Consider the following 20,907-nt stretch of genomic DNA (forward strand, 5'->3'; position numbering starts at 1 on the left):
ACTCAATATCTCATTTCTTAGCTTCCTTGAAATTATGTTTGCAAATGTAACCCAAGAAAGGGCGAACCATCAGCGAAAACTATCTTCTGCGAACTCATCGCCGAAGTATATGGAAAATTGTTTGATAAGACAGGGCGAGAGCTGCAAACAGAATCATCAAAAGCTTCGAAATTTAGTCACAGAAGCACAGAAACGGGCTAAAACCACGAAGCCAAGCCAACCAAAAACAAAACCATTCAAAATCAAACCGACTAAGTTTTAAGTGGGGAAAGGGCACGTGCCAAAAGTGCCAAAGTCGTTGTTGCCTGAAGATGCGGCTCCTCCTAAACGCACAGTTAGCGCTAAAAGAATCCTCCCCCTCCCTCTGAACTATTGCATGTCAAACATTTGCATCCATCCAGGGATCCAGGACGAGGATGACGATCCCAAAACGTATGCGAAAATGTTCAAAGTTTGTTTCGTTAGTTTCGATGTGGCATAAATCCTTGAGCTTTGAACTTTTTTTGCACTGTGCAAAAATTGCAGAAAAAAATGGTATATCTGAGAAAAAAAAGAGGAGGAAAGTTGTTAATAACAATTCGGCAAATGGAAAGTTTGGAACGAAGCACAAAAATAACAAATTTTGAGTTTGTTGTGAAAAATGTGCTACAAGCAAAGCTCATTTATCACAATGATGAAGTTGCCAAAAGTGAGCAAGTTGCAGGAGAATATGGGGTCGTGTGATGCTTCGATATTCAAGCTTTTACTTTAATCATAAACCAGGATACTCACACAATGCCAGACACACTTCAAAAATGTTAAATAAGTCGCTTTGTCCTCCAGAGAATGGATCCAGATTCCCGATCACTACACCCCCACACCCATCCATCCATCCCTTCAATTGCAGTTCTCAACTTCAACTTCGTTGATGACTTTGTTTTTGTCAACGTCATGACTGTCATGCAGAACGTGTTCCAGTTCATGTTTCCCCCACTTGTGTCCTAATGCCTCCTCCGGCAGTGTTTCAACCCTTACCCAGCCACCCCTGAGGAGGCCCATGTGACGATATTTATTGTTTTTCAACTCATAATACTTCGAGTGGAGCGGAAGGACTCAGTTAAGATTCCTGCCAGCTAGCTGCTTATTGGCATTGAAGCCTTTCCGTTTGCATTACGACTTTGAAGTGAGACTTAAGGAGCTTTGGCTGTCCTTAAAGTTATTATTTCGACTCTATGCCTCCAACATCCTAATTGAATTGTTGGCCATGCGGTTATTTAAAAAAACATTTATCACCCAAAAGTCAATCGCTATTTTCGCATTTAGTGAAATCCGGATAACTGAAAAACAATCCATTAATCCCCGGCAATTAGAGGCTGCAGCAAATGTCACTTTGATGACCTCTGACCCGCCCCCTGGCCGGACCACTTGGATATATTAATCCGCATACGGATTTCGGACTTCGGCAGGACCCAGAAAAAACCGTTCCACATTTCAATTTGATGACCCGATGACCTCGGTTGGGTGGGCGTGGCTGTGTGTGTTTGTGGTCGGGACATTGTTTGCCACATCGAAGGGTTAAAGGCCTTAAAGTCAACAGTCAAGGCATTATCAAGGAAAAATATAGACGGGGGTAGGTAGACCACAACATTTTAAAGGACACAAAATCCCTCTCGGCTGAATGTTGCTGCTAAGCTTTACAAATTTGTTATTAAGATGTTCGGGCCACAAAAAAGGGAGACGAACCACACACTCATGGCCAAAAAGCGAAGCTCTGTACACACAAAAAATGGCCACAAATAAATGAGCAAATAAATAACAAGTTGCCTCAACGAATCTTTTGTGCCACTGGCCACATGATAGCAGGCAAAAAGGACCTCCAAGGAGGACAAGTCGGATGGGAAAAGGGGACTCGCCTGTTGTCAGGTATATTTTGTTGTCTGGTGCGTGATAAGCACTCGAGAATGTCGCTGCAGGGCAAGCAATTTAGGCAAGTACCATACACACACAACCCAACACAGTTTGTCACTGTCGAAAGGGCCACAGATATCGCCAAAAACTAATTTCATCAAATGCGAGTTATACAGGTCAGGCTAAATTGAATGTTGATGGGAAGCAAATCAGGTCAGAGTGTATCTCCAAGTGGCGAGTCTGTAAATTGAAAAAGATTATGTTTATGTTTTCTGATTGTGATTGAGCATTACGGCTAATGGAAATGGCATTTATAATTAGTTTAGAGCCGAAACAAGGACCGGAATTACAGATATTTTATGCAATGGGCTTTTGAAAGTGAAATTATACCATTATATGGATATTGTATGTTTAATATAGTATGCCCTTTAATTTTAACCCATTACCACATCTAAACCACTCACATTTTTCCACCTCCACGCATACATAATTAAATTAAATCAACACCCAAGCACCTGTAACCAAATATTGGCGGCACATATGTTACGCATACGCAGCGTTGACCGCGTGGGCGGGCGGACTCAAAAATGCTGGTCATTGGAGGTTCGCAATTGCGTGGCTAAACCATAAATCACAGTGCCAGGCAGAATGCCAACACCTGCCATCTGAATTGAGGTTTAAAATGGGAGGTGGTCCTGCCTTCTGGCTCCCGGCCCCCGGCTCCCGGGGAGGAGCTCTGACCCTTGAGCAAATGCACTAATTTCCACCTTTGGCATGCATATTGATATATCAACAGAAAACTATCTGTTTGCGAGTGTTTGTTTGCTCCTGTCTAGCTGACAGTGTTTGTTGGTGTTGCCTTCAGCGGCGTCATTAGCATCAAAGTAAATTTACGTTTATAAATTAGCCCAAGGGCGAAACGAACTCAATGGCGGCCATAATTCAGCTAAATCATACGAGCATAGACAGTGATATAGACAAAGGGAAGGGTTTTTGGGGCGAATCAGTGGATTAGTGGGCGGTTCCTCGAGGTAGTGCCAAAAGGGGGCGTAAACAATGGAACATACAAAAGACCTGAATGTATGCAAAATACTTTGGCGTAATTCCTTCCATCTACCCAAAGTACACTCTACAAAATTTATCAAAAAGGGGTTCAAAATATGTAGTTCAAAAGATGCTCTAAGAACAGCATACTATTCACATCCGCTTCCAAAAAACCTTTGAGTTTTAAATTTTATTTTATTAAAAATGTAGACATTTTATTCAGAGTGTTTCTTTGCCGGTGGAACTTATGCAAATTGCGACTCTTTGGCTTGGTCTTTGTCAAGCAAAGAAGTTGCATACCAGCGACTTGCAAGAGCTCAAAGTTTCCTCAAGTGGGAACTACATAATATATATATTAGGTATATAGGGATATATATATATAGGAAAATTGCATGTTTCACTGCAATGAAAACAAATCGCAAAATTACCATAATCAAAGCATAAAAGGGATTTCTGTTTTATTCTTTGTCCCACACACAAACACACACCCACAGCTTCATCCTGTAATATCCCTTTCTCCTTTCGGGCCAAGACAAAAGAAGCTAAAACCTCTTTCTTACATTTTTTTTTCTATCGGGTTCTTTTTGTTTTTTTTTCTAAAGTTGTCGACCAAGTTTGCCCAACGAAATATTTTAAAGTAATTGGCCTCGTTTGTTGGCTGCCCGGGATGCGAGTTGCAAGAGCAAATTGAATTTCAAAATAGATCTATTTGAGTTTGGTAATTGGTGCGGGGATCCCCCACGAATTGTTTTTGACAAGTTTCCCCTTGTATTTTATTGCGGCCCTTCTGTAATTGAGACCCAAGTAAAAAATGAAGTCCGAAATAAAGTTTAAAGTGTGAAATGAGGAGGCAAAATGAGCAGCCAACATAAAATAGCTCTTGTTTGTATGATAGATCTGTGCATTAATGGAACTTCTTAAAAAAGATCACTAACTTAACAATAAAATTTCTGAAAATTTAGCTTTAGTGTTAAGAGAAAAGGCTCCAATGGGAAAACGCCGAAGGTGGAATAAAAAATAACAAAAGAGGAGGAGCCTAAGAAAAGTGACCAATCAGAGCACTGAGAGGGTGGAGCCTCGTTTTCGTTGATAAATTATTTTTACCTAATGGATCCATAAAATAAATAACAAATTTAAATTTTATGCTCAAATTTTTAAGTATAATATGTAAATACAAATTTAACCACAAGAATAACTTTTGGAAGGTAACGAAAAAATGGTTAAATATACTAGTAAGGTATTTTATATGGTTGTTATTTTATTAATAAATCAATCATAAGTAACCTTGATTATTATTATTTTTTTCTTTACTTTATTTATATAGTAATATATAGTTTTATATTCCCAGCATACAGCGAACCATAGTTTCCTGTTCTAAAAGCTTCAAAAAGCTTTCGATTTTCTAAAATGGTTTGAGAATTGGATACATTCAAATTACTGTTAGAATAAACTTAGATATTTGAAATTCAATAACTAATTTTTATGATGACAAAGAGGTATCTCCAATATTTAATAATTTAAACTAGTTACTTACTTCATTATACAATTCCATTCAAAGAAAACAATTAAATTTCAAGTTTTTTGTTTATTTTTTATTAAGTTACTAAAGTACAAAAATTTGCTGCTAAAATAATGTTTAAAATTTTGTTGCTAATTTGAAAAAGTCCTACGAGAAATAAAAGCATAAATTACTGGAAGACGACAATCGGCGAATGGGACACGCAGCACGCTTAAGTATCTATGGTAAGTACAGTGGACACTAGTGACTATGGACGTAACATATTTGAAATTTGAATACCAGCTAAGAACACACAAAGTGCAGGGAGACAGGGAAAGAAGATTTACAATTCTACTATAACTATGGACTTCCAGTTGAGGCTTAAAAAGAGGTGGGATTGGGGGTGAATTCATGGGAAGATGCAAATTCGATTGGAAGATACGAGTTGTTGGGTTTTGTGATCCACTGGCCCTACCACGCCCACTTGGGCGAGACCTGGTCAAAGTTCCACTCATCGGGGTGGCCCATGTGGCCGCCTCCCTCCTCCATTTGGGACCACTTGAAGGGCCCTGCTCCGATTCGCGCCATGGCAATGGCCCTCATATCGTTTCGAACGGGACGTCTCTCGGTGATGAGCTCCATCTCCGCCAGACTGGCCGCATCCTCGATGCTCACACTCAGCCTTTCGTCGCCAATCGAGGAGGGCGCACTTCCATCCTTTCGGACGACTTCCCCGCTGCTCTGATCCTCCACCGCCCGTGGTTGGACATGCTGCAGTCTCAGGAATATGGGTCCTGCGAAAGCATGGTAGTCACTCATCCCGAGGCGGGCATTGTAGGAGAAGAGTTTCAGATCGATGTTGCCATAGGCGATTGACTCCTCGCCGCCCAGGAGATCACCGCGGAAGCCGTGGGTCCTCAGGTATTTGTCCACCGCCTCGAGGGTCGTCAGCTCCTTCTCGTCCGCCGCCGTCAACCTCTGATCCTCGCTGTAGCTCACACCGCTCGCTTCCAGGACATTCTGGTGGTAAGGCACTCCGTTGGCCAGCCAAGACGAGTTGCCGGAAACCAGGAATCCATGGGTCACATCCTTGCGGGTCATAGTTCCCGGCAACTGCTCGGCAATCCACACCATGTCCTTGAGCTGATTGTGGCGCTCCAGAATGGCAGCCCTGTCCTTCTCATTCAGCACCACGGCTGCATCGTCGTGCTTATCATCGCCCTCCAGGACATTGTACAGGTTATCCTGGACTCCCAGCTTCTTCAGATCCACGGTGATCCACTGCTTGGCTCCCGTTACCGGATGCTTGGCCATGGCATTGGCCCAAGTCTGCCGCGTCTGGGAAATCCGATTGGCAGCCATCACTCGAGCCACCAGGGGCACCATAGCCTTGGGGTCCACCGACTTCCAGAGCTGCAAGTTGTCGTTCTTTATGCCCACACCTCCGACAATGGCCTGGACATGCCTGCCCTTGACCACGTAGAAGTCATCGGTGGATCCCAGGATGCCCGGGTAGCTGGTGAAGGTGATGTCCACTCCCGGAATGGAGTTGCTCCTCTGGTTTGGCGAGAAGTGATAGTGGAACTGATAGCGCTTCTGGATCCTCAACATGGATGAGTAGCTCCCGGCGGTGCTGTGTCCGAACAGTAGCTGCAGTGTCTGTGGCGAATTCTCCTGGGGCACGATCCTCGTCAGCATGGAAGCGCTGGGCAGGAAGAAGTTCTTTGGCTGATCCGGGCCCGCGTCCTCACCCACCGTACCATTGGGCAGCACATAGTTCTCATAGTAGATCTTCAAGTCCTGGATATCCGCCGCCGCGTTCATCATCAGAAAGTCTTCCAGTTTGATCTCCTCCTCCAGTTCCGAACGTGCCCGAATGGCTCCTTGAACGTAGCCATCGGCCAGGCCCTCCAGTTGGGTGACAAACAGGTTCAACTGGTGCCAGTAGTGATCGACCTTGGCCTTGACGGCCGCCTTTGCCTTCAGGCGCTCAAAATTGCTCTTCAGCAATTTTCGCAGCCACTCGCAGAAGTTCTTGGAGCTTTCGTCCCGCTCGCAAGAGGTGGAAATGGTACTGAAAAAAGGGATACAAGTTTTAGATATATTTTTAATTGGGGCGATCTGTGAGACTCACTTGGACCACTGGTTGTAGATGTTGTACCAGGTCAGAGAACCCTCTAGTTTTCCAGCCGCGTAGGCCTGAACCCAATCCTCGTAGTTACGCTGCGTTTCCACCTCGATTTGTGCCCATCTAGAGAGGTTTATTTAAAAATTATTAAATAAATAATTTTAAATCCTTTACCCTCATCACTTACCCATTCTCGTAGACGGAATCCTTGTAGCAAATCCTCGCCACACCTGTGGGAATGTTAACCAGATCGTTCTGTTGCTTCCAGTACTCGATCTGAAAGCCAGATCGCCTCGTCCAGAGGGCGGTGGCACAGTAAGTTCCATCGAACTCAGGACGTTCCATATACCCGATGAAAAAGGCTCCTATAACTAGCAGACCAGCTCCGATAAGGATGTAGGTCCCTATCCGCGTTTTTTGCCACGATGCACCAACGACTTTCAACATTGTGCCGGCCGTTTTGATGCTGCTGCAAAAAGGATATGAAGGATGTGCCCAAGAGCGATCCGAGGATCAGACTTTTAGTTTCCAAAGTTGGTAGAATCTATCCCAGATAATTGTGATCGGCACGAGCTGCGTAGGAGTGACCAAGACGGTGGGCAATCAGGTGGCCAGTGTGATGCAGGTGGGTCAGTGGTTGGGTGGTGCAGGTGCAGGAGCAGGAGGTGCTAATCTTGGTGGCCACGCTGTTGAGCGCTTCGGCCGAGTGGTTCATGGGTGGTGTGCTGCCTTCGAGCAGAGGATCCAACGGTGTCCAAGTGGTGCTGTTTCGAATTGAACTATTGCAGGTTGGTGGTTTCTGCTGCTGCTGATGTTTCTGTTTCTTGGCTATGTCTTTTGAGGTTCAAGATTTATCCCTAAAAACAAAGAAATATTGGGCTATTAGAAAACACACAAAATATGATCATATATCAGATGATATGACGTCTTGATGGAATATTTATTTGAAACAAAAACACCGCCCATTTATGAACAAATAAATATTTACTCAACGCCCAATTTCCATTCAATAAATAACAATAATAAACCTGTTCCATGGTTTCTGCTTCTGTGGGAAAAATACTCTATTACTACGGATCCTCCCAGTGCCTATGAGTATTTGCCCGTACCCTTGAACCATTTTCCATATTTACCCGTCCACTTTCCCAACGGATCCCACATCATCTCGCGTTTTTGTTTATTTCACACTTTCGCTACTTTTGGGGAAAGAAATTCCTTTTTGGCAAATTCCAACTTGTGAGGGAGAGAGGTAAACACACTTAAGCATTTGTAAAACTAATAAATTAATTTTATGGCCCGAATGGTACTTGGATTGTGGAATTGGCCGAGCTTTATGGCCAAAAAGCAGCTGGGGAAATGATTAGAGTGTGCTAAAAAAGATAAGCAGAACATCTGTTCTCTTCGCAGATCTCCAAAAAAAACAGATCTACATCATAAAAGAACTCGCCAGATCGTAATGGAAATCTTTGTATTAGTCTAACATCTTGCGGTCTGTCCTCCTATAAATTAATAAACAATATTACTATTTGATTACTCCATCGAGTAGCGTTCTATTAAATGAAAAACTATTTCAAAGCCAATGCCAGGCTCTTGCACCATTTCCAAATGTAATTAGAAAATTCCTTTCGGATTCCATATTAAACCAGTTCTAGTCGTAAACAAAATTATTTGTGTACATTCGGCACGTGGGGGTAAAATTCCAAATCGCATTAAAAGTATTGAATAATTTTGTTTCGATTGGCAAAATTTTGGAACAAATCCGTATAGCCCCAACATCAATCAGTCGGCAGGTTAATACTATTAACCATTTATATTGATGCGTATTTTCCCATTTCGATACAACGGATGTGTGTGCAGGGGAAATATTTACGATTGCCGAATTAATTTGATTTTGGGTAGATATTCACTTGTATTTACAAGCCCATCATCGAATTGTTTAAACAAATGTAAATCAAATTTTTAAAATATAAACATATGTGTAATGGACTTTTACCTTTTGTTTCCCGGGTCCAGGAAGCTGCAATGTCACAAGTCAACCCATTTGAAGAACTGCAATAAAGAGAAGAAAAGTAATTGTTTACTTTATTGTTGGCGTTTAATTTGTAGAAAAATCAGACTCTTGCAAAAAAAACATCCTCCCCGATTTATTAATCCATTTCTATGTTTATTTATCCAATTGATCGCTCGTCTCGGGCGGGATGTCTCACTTTATGCCGCCATTCATAATAAGGAGTCTGGACAGGGTCTTTCTGTTTACTTTTCTAATTTAATTGGGCAAAGCTAAGAGCCGCACGCGCTCTGCAATTGTTTAGCTTATTTGTCATAAAATGTTGATCGTGACAGTCACTTGATCCGACATCGGATAGTGCTAAGTGTTTGGTGGTCTCTGGCGATGCTTTAAATTATTCCAGGGGGCTTTTTTCAAGTTCGAGAATTAAATTATCATCCCAATTACCAGCTATACTTAAATAATAATCCCCAATCGGTAATATACCTAATTATCTTAAAGATTTCACTACTTAATAGACTTAGTGATATAACTCTAAGGCGTTGATTGTTAATTATAACTTATAACACCCTTTACCCAGAATTTTAGTCGTAAAATTTTCCCTAGTTGGGTCACAACCTGTAATGTCCAGTTTAATAACCTGGCAACCATTTTACTTAATATTTGTTTAACAATTATAATTGCCTGGCACCAAATTATTTTTATCTTGTAAATGTAACAGACTGGTTGGTGAATTATTTTTAACTCCCAAAACCCTAAGTAAATCGGATAATTACCGGTTGGAAAAGCTTTAAAAATCTTAATGATTCTCTGAGATCTCTGAGTAAGCATAGGGTGCGTTTTTATAGTTAAGGTGTTCAAGGCAATAAAGATAAACAATTAAATTGCAAAAAACAGAAGCCATTTCACTCATTTCAGTTCGCTTGAAAAATAAACAGACTTTAGGTGAAAAGAGTCAGTCCCAGAAACACATCAATCGATTGCCATCAATGCAGAACACAAGTTTATATTTTAAACATATTATAGGTAATTCATAACACAGTCCAAGTCACTTGCCCTCCGTAGAGGCCAGTGGCTGTCAATATAGAGGTGTATATGTAACTTTAAGATCTGACGGATCTCAAGACACAACTGACGTCAAGAATTAGCTGGAAAGCTAAAAACAAACCTTATATCTAAAATAGCACCAGGAGCATAAAAGTTAAGGAAAAGTTGAGAGTCGCCACTGACGTCTTTGTCGCCCATTTAGGCCACTTAACTTACTTAGCTCACTTAGTGTTATTATCACTCTACAAACACAGTTGTTTTCTGTTTTATTTTTACCTTTTTTAGACACAAATGTATCTATATGATTTTGCGATCCAATGATCCAGATAGTGACAAAGTTTGCGCAGCCCTGACAAAATTATCATATGTACCATATTTACAACCGTATTCCAGCTGGTATTTCAATCACTTAAGTCAGGTTAGTCAAGGTAAATTATTTACAGAACCCAGGCCCAAATCGGGGCTTAACACATGCTGTCGTCAAGTGGAAAATATTGATAAGATATCGCTAGTATATTTATTACTGGAATATTTAGATATGCACGTCTGGCTTTTGGCATATTAAGAACATGAATTCAATCAGCGGAATCCTATTAACAACGGAGAGATAAGATAAACCCTCTTTTATATATAAACTGTACGAAATTTCCAGATATTTTGATTATTAAAATTTTTAATTTTGAAGAATAGTACTTTCCATCGCCCACAAAAAAGTGGAAATTTTATTAGCTTCATGATCCAAACAAGAAAAAATCCAATCCCATCTATCAAAATATTTCAAAGAATTTTCCCTAATTGATTCTTGATCTTCTGATGGGTGTTAATAGAGCCTATGAATTTGATTCTTTTCGTATAGATTTTAGTTTATGGCTAGCCATTTTTTTTAATAAAAATTTAATCTTAAGCAACCTCACCCACATACTTGGAAAACATTCTTTTCTGTCTCGGGATTCGCAAACAAATCCATAATCTTTCCTAGAATTCGTAGCGCCAAATGTGGCATTTGATGAAAATGTGGGGGCTCGACGATCGGTGTCTTCTTCACGTGCCACGTGAGTGATCCAGGAAATAAATATATTCAATATAGTGAATTAACAATAAAGTTTATTCACTCCCGCGAATGTGGGAATCGCTGAATGAAAGCCCACAAACTGTCAATTCTGCATATTAATTTCGACCGGGCGTTCACAATTGGCCAAAACTGCTAACTTGGCCGCTGCCACGCGTCGCATTCGAGCTGATAAGGCCCATGCCCATGTCCGAGCCACAAACTGGAGTGAGTGCCGTGTAAAATGATGCCAGGGCAACAAAGTTGGAAGTCAGTGCAAGCAAATGCGACGGTTTTGTAATGAAATTGCCAGACAGCGCCGCACTGCGGGAAGTAAACACTCGGAAAAAAATGGGATCATATCGAGTAGAAAAGGTTTTTCAAACAGAACACATTTATAAAACCTTCATAAGAAACTCTACACACTTTTAGTTCAGTGCAGATACTGTATCTTTTGTGGGGATTGCACTTTTCCAGATTGGATACCAGGTCCAGTGTTTAGACTTCTGATAGACAGACAGACAAAACAGACGGCGGAGACGTCGGCAATTCTAAGAGACAGACTGGATTTCTAAGATCCGCACGTGGACTGGACAGGTTATTTAATACGATGGCGGAGAATTTATTCCAGTTGGGGGAACGTGACAGGCAAGTTATTAGGTATTCGATCCCGAAGCGTAATATTCCATTAGATACCCAATGAACCCATCTCAGCTGATCCGATCCAACACGCCCCATCCGAGTGATTCCCCAGATCTTAACGCCCTAGTCAGCTGATCATATTCTGTGATCAGTGGGTGATTCGTATACGACTCACTCGTATTTATTGTATTATTCCAATAAATTCATTATCATTTACATTATCTACCCACTGTCGCGGGAAGTTCTCAATTAAAATATGCTAATTCCCCGGAGAATGAAATCGGAACAGAATATTCACATTTTGTGCAATTGTTTTGTGTTTCAAAATTCGAATATTTTCTTTCTGTTCGGTTCTCAGGGAAGTTTCACCGTCCCAATGATATAACGCAATGATATAATTCCCTGTGAACCCTTTTGGGGTTTCGTGATTTTATATAAGTCTGGTAAACATTTACGGGAATTTCGGTTTATACCAAGCCTGTCGGAATTTTATAGTTATTTAATTATTAACTTGGCTTTGTTGTTCCGATTATACGTTTTATAAATTTTCTTCTTCGAGTTTGACATTTTTGTTTACAATGTCAATCGCCAAAAATAACCAAAAGAATAATAATGTAATTATTGAGGGCTTTCACTAATCAGCTCCTCAGTGCTGATGCAACAGTTACCGATTAACTCTTTTTAAGTTCGTTCACCTTCTCTGATCAGTGACTTACCGAAAAATAATCTATTTTGCTTCTTAATTAACTGCAATTATCTGGAATTTGGTCGAACCCGCAACTGGTATTATATTCACAAATATGGTCGTGATAACCGGAAATATCTGCACTGTATACGTATCTTGAAGATACTGCGGAGGAATCTCCTTTACGTCAATCTCGCAGCCCGATCGTATCGTCCGAATGCCTTGAGGTTGCTACCGAAACTGCTGGCGAATATCTTTTCGACTTTCGTCATTCGGATTTCGACTGGTTCGGGTTTTTCTAGCCCAAACCGAAGAAAGCGGAAAAATCGTGCAAATTTTCATACCCGCTATTCCCGAAAATATCACGGGTATATGTTGTATTTGTATCTGAAGGTGAAAGGTGGGAAAAAATAAGTGTTCCCATTATTTTAACAACCTTTATGTTTTGTTTATTCAAAGTCTTGTGAATAATTTTTGAAAAATTTGATAGTTTTATTGACTGGACCCTGAATATTTGGGAATCATCAAAAATTCCAATCGAATAGTGGCATATTAGTGACAAAACGAAAACAATATATAAGAATTGGGTATTTCAGAATCGGGAAAACCCAATTGATTTGTTTCTACACTTTTTCGTCTTTCGTCGATCGGAAAAGTTTTATTGAACTTGGCCGCCATTTAGCAACCTAGGAGGAGAGCTAATTTTTCGCCTGACTGATTAGTTGGCTTCGGAACTGACTTGGGATTGGCAGGTGTTATAAAGTAAGCCAGTTGTGCCGCCACTATCGCTTCCAAAGAAGTGCGGTCGAGGGTCGCAAACGTGAGGTCTTGGCCCACAGCTCAGCAAGGTTTCTTGGTCACAACTATTTATGGCTCTTATGACTGATTTATTTGCGCATTATGCACTTGTCCATGCAAATTGGTAGTCGACGGTGCAATCTAGTTTCCGCTTGGTTACAGTTTTTCAATTGAAATTGACATTTAATTGAACTGCTCTAACAATGCGCAGTTCTCAGGGAAATCTTAGCAAATGGTTTTCCCATGAAAACGCTTTTCTTCTCATCTTCATCTGAGTGTGTAGCGCATTTCACTTTCTTTTCCCCATCACATTGAGGAGCGTCGGTTGTTTTCTTTTTGGGGTCAATCAAAATTTGAATGGGGCTTCGGTCTCAATTGAAATGAATTGAAATGGCGACATGAAGCATACAGACATTTACATAACTACTGAGTAAATCGAATGGCGGGGATAACCTTGATTAATCTCTCTCTTATTCTGTAGATTTTCAATTGTCGGTCAATATCAAAGCTCTCTAATGATCAGTTTGTGGGGAAATGACAAAGGACTATAAAATATATATCATTTAAGGTCTAGACTCTAGATCCTATCATGAAAAGATTCCTTATTTATAATTTTTTAAACTTTTTTCTTGTCTTAAACTTCTTTTTTTTTCAGTTTGTCTGGAGGGCAACATTCCATATTGAACTCAAAAATGTACAGTTTGACTTCTATAACTAATTCTAAATAACAAAACTAAAACTTAAATCTTAAATAACAAAATATAAAACATATTCAACGCACATTTTAATAGTTTCTACTTTTTAGAACTCAAAAAATCATAAACCATACTTGTTGATTAAATCAAAGTTTTTCAAATTCCTGTTAGGGAGTCCCAACTGTATTGCCAGCCAGGAAGGACAAGAACCTCAAGGATTTTGACCTCATTTGTCTGGGACTGTGAGAATATGAGAATGCGAGAAGAAGATGGAGAAAATGGGAAGGGGAGACGCCGCCTGGCAGCTTCTCGGAAAGACCTGCCCCTCTTGTTGCTTTAATAGTTTTTATTGCCTTTTATTTGTTTTCTGAAGACGAGGAGACTGCCAAGAACATTCATTGAAATAAGCCTCGCATGCGCAGAAGAAAGAAACGAAAACTTGTTGCTAGGCAGAATAAACTCCACTGTGATCATTTTTTTTTAAGGTAATTTGAGAAGTTTTTGTCTTGGGGTTTTGTATTCTAGGCCATTGGCTTTTGAGGTTGAACTCTTACTTTTGTTGGAAACGAATTAAAATTTATAAATGTACTTGTCTGCAAGGTTTAATTTTGCGATGAACTTTTCAATGAACTTATTTCAAACTTTGTTTCGTTCACACTTAAGGACTGCACCGGGCTAAATCTCGAACTAAACTGCCACAAATTTAAATTTGTTCCCAGCATCTCGTGCAAAAAGTGTTATCTGTGAAAGATAAGGGATCTTTCAGAGAAAAACCACTAAAACGGGCAGTTGATCTACGTAAATACATCAAGTGAGAGATATTTTTGGATGCCCTATGTCTTACTTCTTATATGACATGTTTATTTGACAAACTTCCCTTGTTTGTTAGGTCTTCACCCATGTCACCGATTCGCACAAAAACTCACTCATGTGATCGCCTATGGTTCCGCATGAAAAGATTCAGACACAGATATATAATATACTATATACATATTTATACAGCGGGAAGTTGTTATTTAATCAGTGAGTCAACTTCGACTAAGGTCTAGCCGATAACTGATAGCAGTGGCATTCGCGAAACTTCACAATCAGAGGGCCTGAAGACCCGACATGCGCTAAATATAACAGAAACCAAGTGGATTTCCCCCATGAACTTAGATAAGAGTGTCGACTCAAATAAAAATATATATACTATATAGGACAAGTAGAATTTCAAATTATATTTCAAAGTAAATAGAATACATTTCCCAGAATTTATGACATAAAAATTCTTGTTTTATGATAACTATAAACTTAAATATAGAAACTATGCTACAATAACTCAAAAATTGGGTTGTAATATTTCGCTAAAATTTAACATTGACCATTTGGACCACCCTTGGAAAGATAAAGATTCTTTTGGTGGTTGAACAGCCGTCACTCCAGGGACAGTCACCCCTATATGACGTCTCATCACTTGACAAACAGATCCCTCCCTTGAACTGACAAAAAAATAACCAGACAATTGCTATATGTTGACCCTATTTTTGTCGGTAAACAGATATTGCGTCGCATTCCCAATATTCGCAATAGCGTTACGAGGTCAATAATTGATATTGGCTTCAAAAGTTAACACCTAGGCACCCCTTCCGAAACAGTATCAGATTCAGATTCAGTTTCAGAATGAGATCGAGAGCGAGGACAACTTACCGGGAAATTGAAAATGGCTCGTGACTCAGGTAAATTCCGCGCTGACAAATGAGTGAAATTCGTTGGGGCGTTGAGGTGATGTTGTGGGGTTACGGATGCTATTTGAAAAATTCGCCAGAGCGAAATTTTTGTTTTAACACGATACTGCTATATAGTCACACAACGATCTCGTGTTAATTATCCATGAGGGGCTACATTGGAAACGCACTAATTAAGGTGGATATAACTATTTCCCGATGTGGCTCTCTTTTCGATTTGGTTTATTATCACAGTTTGGTCACCAACAAAAATTCACTATGTTTTTTAATTCGATCGTCCCACTTCAGATCATTGAAATGCTATGGGGGATCTGTTGCTATGCGGCGGCTTCGAAATATCGGCGACAAGTAACTAATTATACGGCGTGGTCGACTATATGTAATATAGTTCTTGAGTGTTTTTTATACGAGTGTTTTGTTGAACACGAGAACGTGGCGTTTTTTTGTTTTTATTTACACAGAGCTACCGTTCAATACTCTTTTTTATTTTTCTTGTATATATTTTTAGCGTCGGCAATTGCACATTCAAGTGAAATTGAAAAGACTACCAAGTAACACTCTAAACACTGGACGAAAACGTATGCTTTTTCTTCAGTTTCGACGGAGAGACTGATCCGGGAGTGCCTGCGGACGAGGTGTTTTACGATCGCAGAGCTCTGTCTGTCGGCAGAATGTACGAGAGAAACCACTCAGCAACACTGGGCGACAAAATATTGGAATCTAGTAGTAGTCACAAAATTATACGGGTTTTCTAGTCTGGAGGATTTCCAGGAGTTTTTAAAAATTCGTAAAAAAAAAATATTTTTTTTTTGTTTAAATTGTTTTTAATATATTATAATATACAATGTTGTACACAAACCAAATTTCATACAAATTAATAAATTCTTTTTGAAGATATGCATCCCAAAAGTAGGCAATAAAAAAGGTGTTGTCCTAGTTAAACGTTTTAGAGTCCTGCGGCTTCCTCAAAAAAAGGTTAATTTTCAATCTTTATGATTTTTTTATCTCACCAACCCACAAAACCGAATGGAAGTTGATCTTATTTTCTAATAAGATGTATATTTAAAGCCTTAATGCCTATACCCTTCACAGCTGGAACTAAGAGCTCATTGTAGACCCCTACTTATCGTAAAACCTAAAATAAATGAAATTTTTTATTGAAGAAATAGAATGTTTTTTTGAACTAAAAGGTATATGTTTTAAGAAATACAATCTCAACTATGTCACCGAGTGTAGGACCCTACACTTTCCACTCAATGAGCAGCCAGCCAGTGAGTAATCTGTAATTCCGATTGAGCTACCCGCTCTCACCTTCCCAATCCCACCCCTTACCCTTGATGATCTTGCCCAGACTTGGCAACGACGATCTCTCACTTGCGAATTAATTCCGACCTCATATGTAAATTGAACAGTTATTATTTGTGACGTCGATCCCATGATTCCGCTATCAATTTGAAATTCAACATTCGAGTGGAGCTCCGCCCCTTGAAACCGTATCTCCCAAATGCCAAACCCCACATTTGGGTGGCAAACAAAACGTGCGCTGATAAGCGACTCAGTGATTATGGAGGAAATACCTTTATTTGGAGTCATTTTGGTGGGGCAACAAAATTTGCCACATGTGAACGGTAATGCGTATAGAACAGTATAACGTCTGTTTTTAAATAGTGGAAAGTACAGTTCTTATCAAAGTCGCTTACCTGCACAAGCAACCAATGCATCCATTGCCCTACAGGTGTGAGTAATCCGCCCCGAAATAACACCTGGGCGGAAGGAATTCGGCGAAACAATGACATGACAAGAACACAACAGCATTTTATTTATGAATTTAATATTTATCGCTAATGTCCTGAATTTTTTTTAACAAATATGCTAATCAGCAACGTGTCTCTCAGGTCGTGGGTTTATTTTAGTTTTTAATCTCAAGCAACCCAAATTCCAGCCACTAGTTATAAGGAAATATATATCCCACCCAAATACGTTGTTTTGTATTCGAACTCTGCCAGTCGATGTTCATCTGGTTCCATAGTGTAGCGGTTATCACGTCTGCTTTACACGCAGAAGGTCTCCGGTTCGATCCCGGATGGAACCAGGTTGATGAGTAACTTTTTTGAGTTTCTTTTTTAATATTTAGTAATAATTTTATTTAATTTTTTAATATTTTTATTTAGTAAAGTTTTTTTTACCACGAAAGATTTCTTAAATTATTTGTCACCATGAAATGGGTTAAACATAAGTTGCTGACTCTTTAGTTGAACAAAACACTAATTTTAAATAATAATTTTAAACAATGATACAAATTTAAATAAAAAGTTAAATGTTTTTTAATAAAACTAATACTAAAAAACTCTCAGAGGTTCATACATTCTCCGATTTCAAAATTTATTTAATAACAGAAGAAAACAGGTTTTGTAATTTAAAGAAACAAAAAATGTATTGTTAGAAAGTTTAAAAAAAAAAAGCAAATAAAAAATAAAATAATTTAAATATAATATATTTAAAAAATAATAATTATTAATATAAAAACAAAAAATTAGAAACCACCTGGTTCCATCCGGGATCGAACCGGAGACCTTCTGCGTGTAAAGCAGACGTGATAACCGCTACACTATGGAACCAGCTGTTTTCTGGCCAGCCAAATTTCAGTTTTCCCCAGCCAGTGGGATAAATGCTTGCCTGCTTTTTAGAGTTAGACTAAAATATTTAATAACTTCTTAATTAATTCAATAAAAATAACACTATTGTGGTGAGTATCATATTTTGATTTTTATTTAAAAGCCAAAAGCACATCAATACTTAACTAATGCCTTTTTGTGCATATTCGAGTAAAATCCGGCTGTTGCTTACTAATACGTTTTAAAAAATATACATAAATTAAAAATAAAAACACAGTTGAAGTATTGCACCGTTTGTTCAACCTAAAATTACAACCTAAACAATAAATCAACAAAAAGTAAATCTATTAAACGGAAGTTCACAGAGCAAATAAAGTTGAGGCCGTAGAAGAGCGGAATTAGCAGCAGAAGAAACCAAAACTGGAAACGAAGTCCCAACGGACGGCTGTCGATTCAGTAGCGCCGGGCTGTTGTGGGACGGGGAACTCCCGAGGTTCTGGGCCTGGCGGACTTGGTCCTTAAGGGATTCGACACCCCGTCGGTGTTGTAGCTGAGATACACATGCGATAGGTCCACAAAGTCGGGCTCCTTTCCGCTCGTTTTGTGGGCGGAAATATGCTTCCGCATATTGTTTCCTGTGTAGGCCACACACTTGAGCTGCCACTCGCCGATGTCCTCGTTCCAGTGTGTATACTGATTGATCATGGACTGGTACTCCTTGGGCACGTAGGAGTTTAAGACTAATTCACAAAGTGCCAGCTCCCTGGAGAGGCTTCGGATGTTCTCGTAGATTCCCTCCTTCTCCCGCTGGTGCTCCTGCTGCTGGTCAGCCAGCTCCGATTTCACACCCATTAGCATCTGCATCACCCGATGGATCTTCTTGGTTATCCCGGTGCTGGCATCTTGAAGGCTGGAATACCGCTCCTCGATGTCGATCCTTTCGGTGGCCTTCTGCTGCAATGTTTGCTTCAGGGCCTCCTCTGACTTTTCCCGTTCTTCCAGCTCTGCAATGGACTGCTCCAGCAATTTCTCCTGGGTCTGCGCCTTCTCCAGGAGATTCTCTCCACCCACAAGTATTTTGCCCTCCAGAGAAACCAATTTGTTGCGCAGCTGCTCCTGCTCGGTCTTGGCGTGCTCTATTTCCCGTTGATGTTCGTTCTTCCTTTGGGCCAGCTCCTCCTTCTCCTCGTCGGTTTTCTCCCGCTTCTTCTTCGGTTTCTTCTCTACAACTTGTACCGTTGAGGACTCCAGTTCGATTTCCAGCGGAGCCTCCAGTTCATCGTCTGCAGTATCCTCCTCCTCCTCAGAGCTTTGTGGCTCCTCTTCCAGGCTGTTGCCCTCCTCCAGTTGCTTGCGTAGGCGTGCAATCTCCTCCTGGAAATGACGCAGCAGAGCATCCTTGGGCTCCTCGTTAATGTGCATCCTGTTCTGGATATTCTTGGCACGACTGGCGTACCGCAGAGTGGATATGGTTTCCATGTAGTTACTATCCGCTGGACTGATGGTGGCACACATGACTGTTTTCGAGTTTCCGCCCAAAGAATCCTGCAGAAGTCGAGTCAACTTCGAGTTCCTGTATGGGATGTGGGTACTCTTTCCATCTACCAGAGCACTAATGACATTGCCCAGCACCGAGAGCGAAAGATTGATCTTGGTGGCCTCCTTCAGACGCTGTCCACTAGCTTGGGTTTTCGACTGCCTCTCCGATCCCGCGAGATCCACCAGCTGCAGCTTTCCCATTCGAACATGCTGGACTCCGCCCTCGCCCAGCTCACTTCTCTCCACGGTGATCGAGAATATGGCATGCGACCGGGAGCTCTCCTGATTCATTTTAGTGGCACCCACGGCGCGATTTTTGTTTCCCAATCGCATTATGTTCTCCAAATCATCAGCGTTGTGCACCACATAGCCACTGAGATCCTTGACAAAGACACCAATGTCGGGTCGCTCCTTGACCTCGAGACTCTTGCCCACATCCTTGCCCAGTAGATCCCGCACCTCCTCGTTGTAGATCTCCATGTAGCTGACTCGCACCAGAAACTTTTGATTCTCCTTGGCCTTCGCAATGTGTCCAAAGATGTGAGCAAAGGCATTTGGAATTATGCCCTTTGTCTGCGGCGAGTCGGGATTCCCTGACATGGTGTAGGTTTTTCCTGTGCCAGTCTGTCCGTAGGCAAGGATTGTGCCGTTGTACCCTTCCAGGACCTTGTCCACAATCGGACGAGCCGTGTCCACATACAGATCCAATTGATTCGAAGCGCCATCGAAGACGTTGTCGAAGTAGTACGTTTTTGGCGGCTCATTGGCCGTGGCGTTGGGCTTCATTACCGTGATGGCCCGGTTGATTTTGTCCACGGAGAGGGCGCCTAGGGCTCCTGCGGACAGCTCGTTTTTGTCCATCGGCCGACATCGCACCACCACACGTACGTTTTCGATTTCGTCATCGAGCTGGGCCGCTGCTGGAGCGGCATTTACGTCTTCTTGCGGCATTTTCTCCGGTTATCTATATCTTGTCCGGAAAATTCCTCCTTCAGGGAAAACAATTAACCGCTCTTTGCGCTGGACGCAATTAGTAAAAATCGATTGCTGGAAATTTTCTTCGCATTTGTTTATGCACCGTTGCTAGGTATTTTTCGCGAGTGACCAATCAGCTGTTGTCGATGAGTGGGTGCGCGAAAAGCGAGCGAGAGCGAGAGCGCAATGTGGCCAGGTGAGCGGCGAGAAGAAAATTTAACGGTAGAAAAAGTATCTTTTAAAGTATCTTTAAATGTAGGTTTAGTTTTCCAAAAAATTTGAATTTTATTAACTGCACTCTATACAGTATTGCAAAATAATAAAATGCATGCGAATTACGAAAGTTCTTTTAATAACAGTATGTAAAGAACAGTTTATTTCCTGCCCTTAAAACCTAGCTACGATTTATTTATTGGAAATTGTTGAATGCAACAGGTTGTCCCAGCTGAATAATTGGTTTAGAACACATTGGAGATAATATTTATTAAATTTATGAATTAAAAAAGTTAATTTGCACAAAAATAATAACTTAATATAATAATATAAATAAATAAAAATATGTATGAATATA

At 40.6% G+C, this 20,907-nt stretch overlaps 3 protein-coding genes and 2 non-coding genes across 5 annotated transcripts; 1 reads left to right on the forward strand and 4 right to left on the reverse strand.

Moving 5' to 3' along the window:
• Nucleotides 1–4,501: 4,501 nt before the first annotated feature.
• Nucleotides 4,502–7,004, reverse strand: LOC6493339 (putative phospholipase B-like lamina ancestor). The gene is made up of 3 exons (XM_014908847.3): nt 6,745–7,004; nt 6,564–6,680; nt 4,502–6,503 (listed from the first exon to the last, which is right to left on the reverse strand). Exons 1-3 carry the CDS (start codon nt 7,002–7,004, stop codon nt 4,901–4,903), a joined length of 1,980 nt encoding a protein of 659 aa, XP_014764333.1. The 3' UTR covers nt 4,502–4,900.
• Nucleotides 6,969–7,272, reverse strand: LOC123257088. The gene has a single exon (XM_044714589.1). The coding sequence runs from the start codon at nt 7,270–7,272 to the stop codon at nt 7,102–7,104; it is 171 nt and encodes a 56-aa protein (XP_044570524.1). The 3' UTR covers nt 6,969–7,101.
• A 9,954-nt stretch (nt 7,273–17,226) lies between these two features.
• On the forward strand, nt 17,227–17,299 carry Trnav-uac. Its single transcript has one exon. It is a non-coding gene; the product is annotated as a tRNA-Val (tRNA).
• Nucleotides 17,300–17,752: 453 nt separating this feature from the next.
• Nucleotides 17,753–17,825, reverse strand: Trnav-uac. Its single transcript has one exon. It is a non-coding gene; the product is annotated as a tRNA-Val (tRNA).
• A 129-nt stretch (nt 17,826–17,954) lies between these two features.
• On the reverse strand, nt 17,955–20,492 carry LOC6493337 (kinesin-like protein KIF3A). The gene has a single exon (XM_001957512.4). It carries the CDS (start codon nt 20,310–20,312, stop codon nt 18,276–18,278), a length of 2,037 nt encoding a protein of 678 aa, XP_001957548.1. The 5' UTR covers nt 20,313–20,492; the 3' UTR covers nt 17,955–18,275.
• Nucleotides 20,493–20,907: the final 415 nt, after the last annotated feature.

The sequence above is a fragment of the Drosophila ananassae genome, chromosome 2R (assembly GCF_017639315.1).
Source record: "Drosophila ananassae strain 14024-0371.13 chromosome 2R, ASM1763931v2, whole genome shotgun sequence".
Classification (NCBI taxonomy): Eukaryota; Metazoa; Arthropoda; class Insecta; order Diptera; family Drosophilidae; genus Drosophila; species Drosophila ananassae.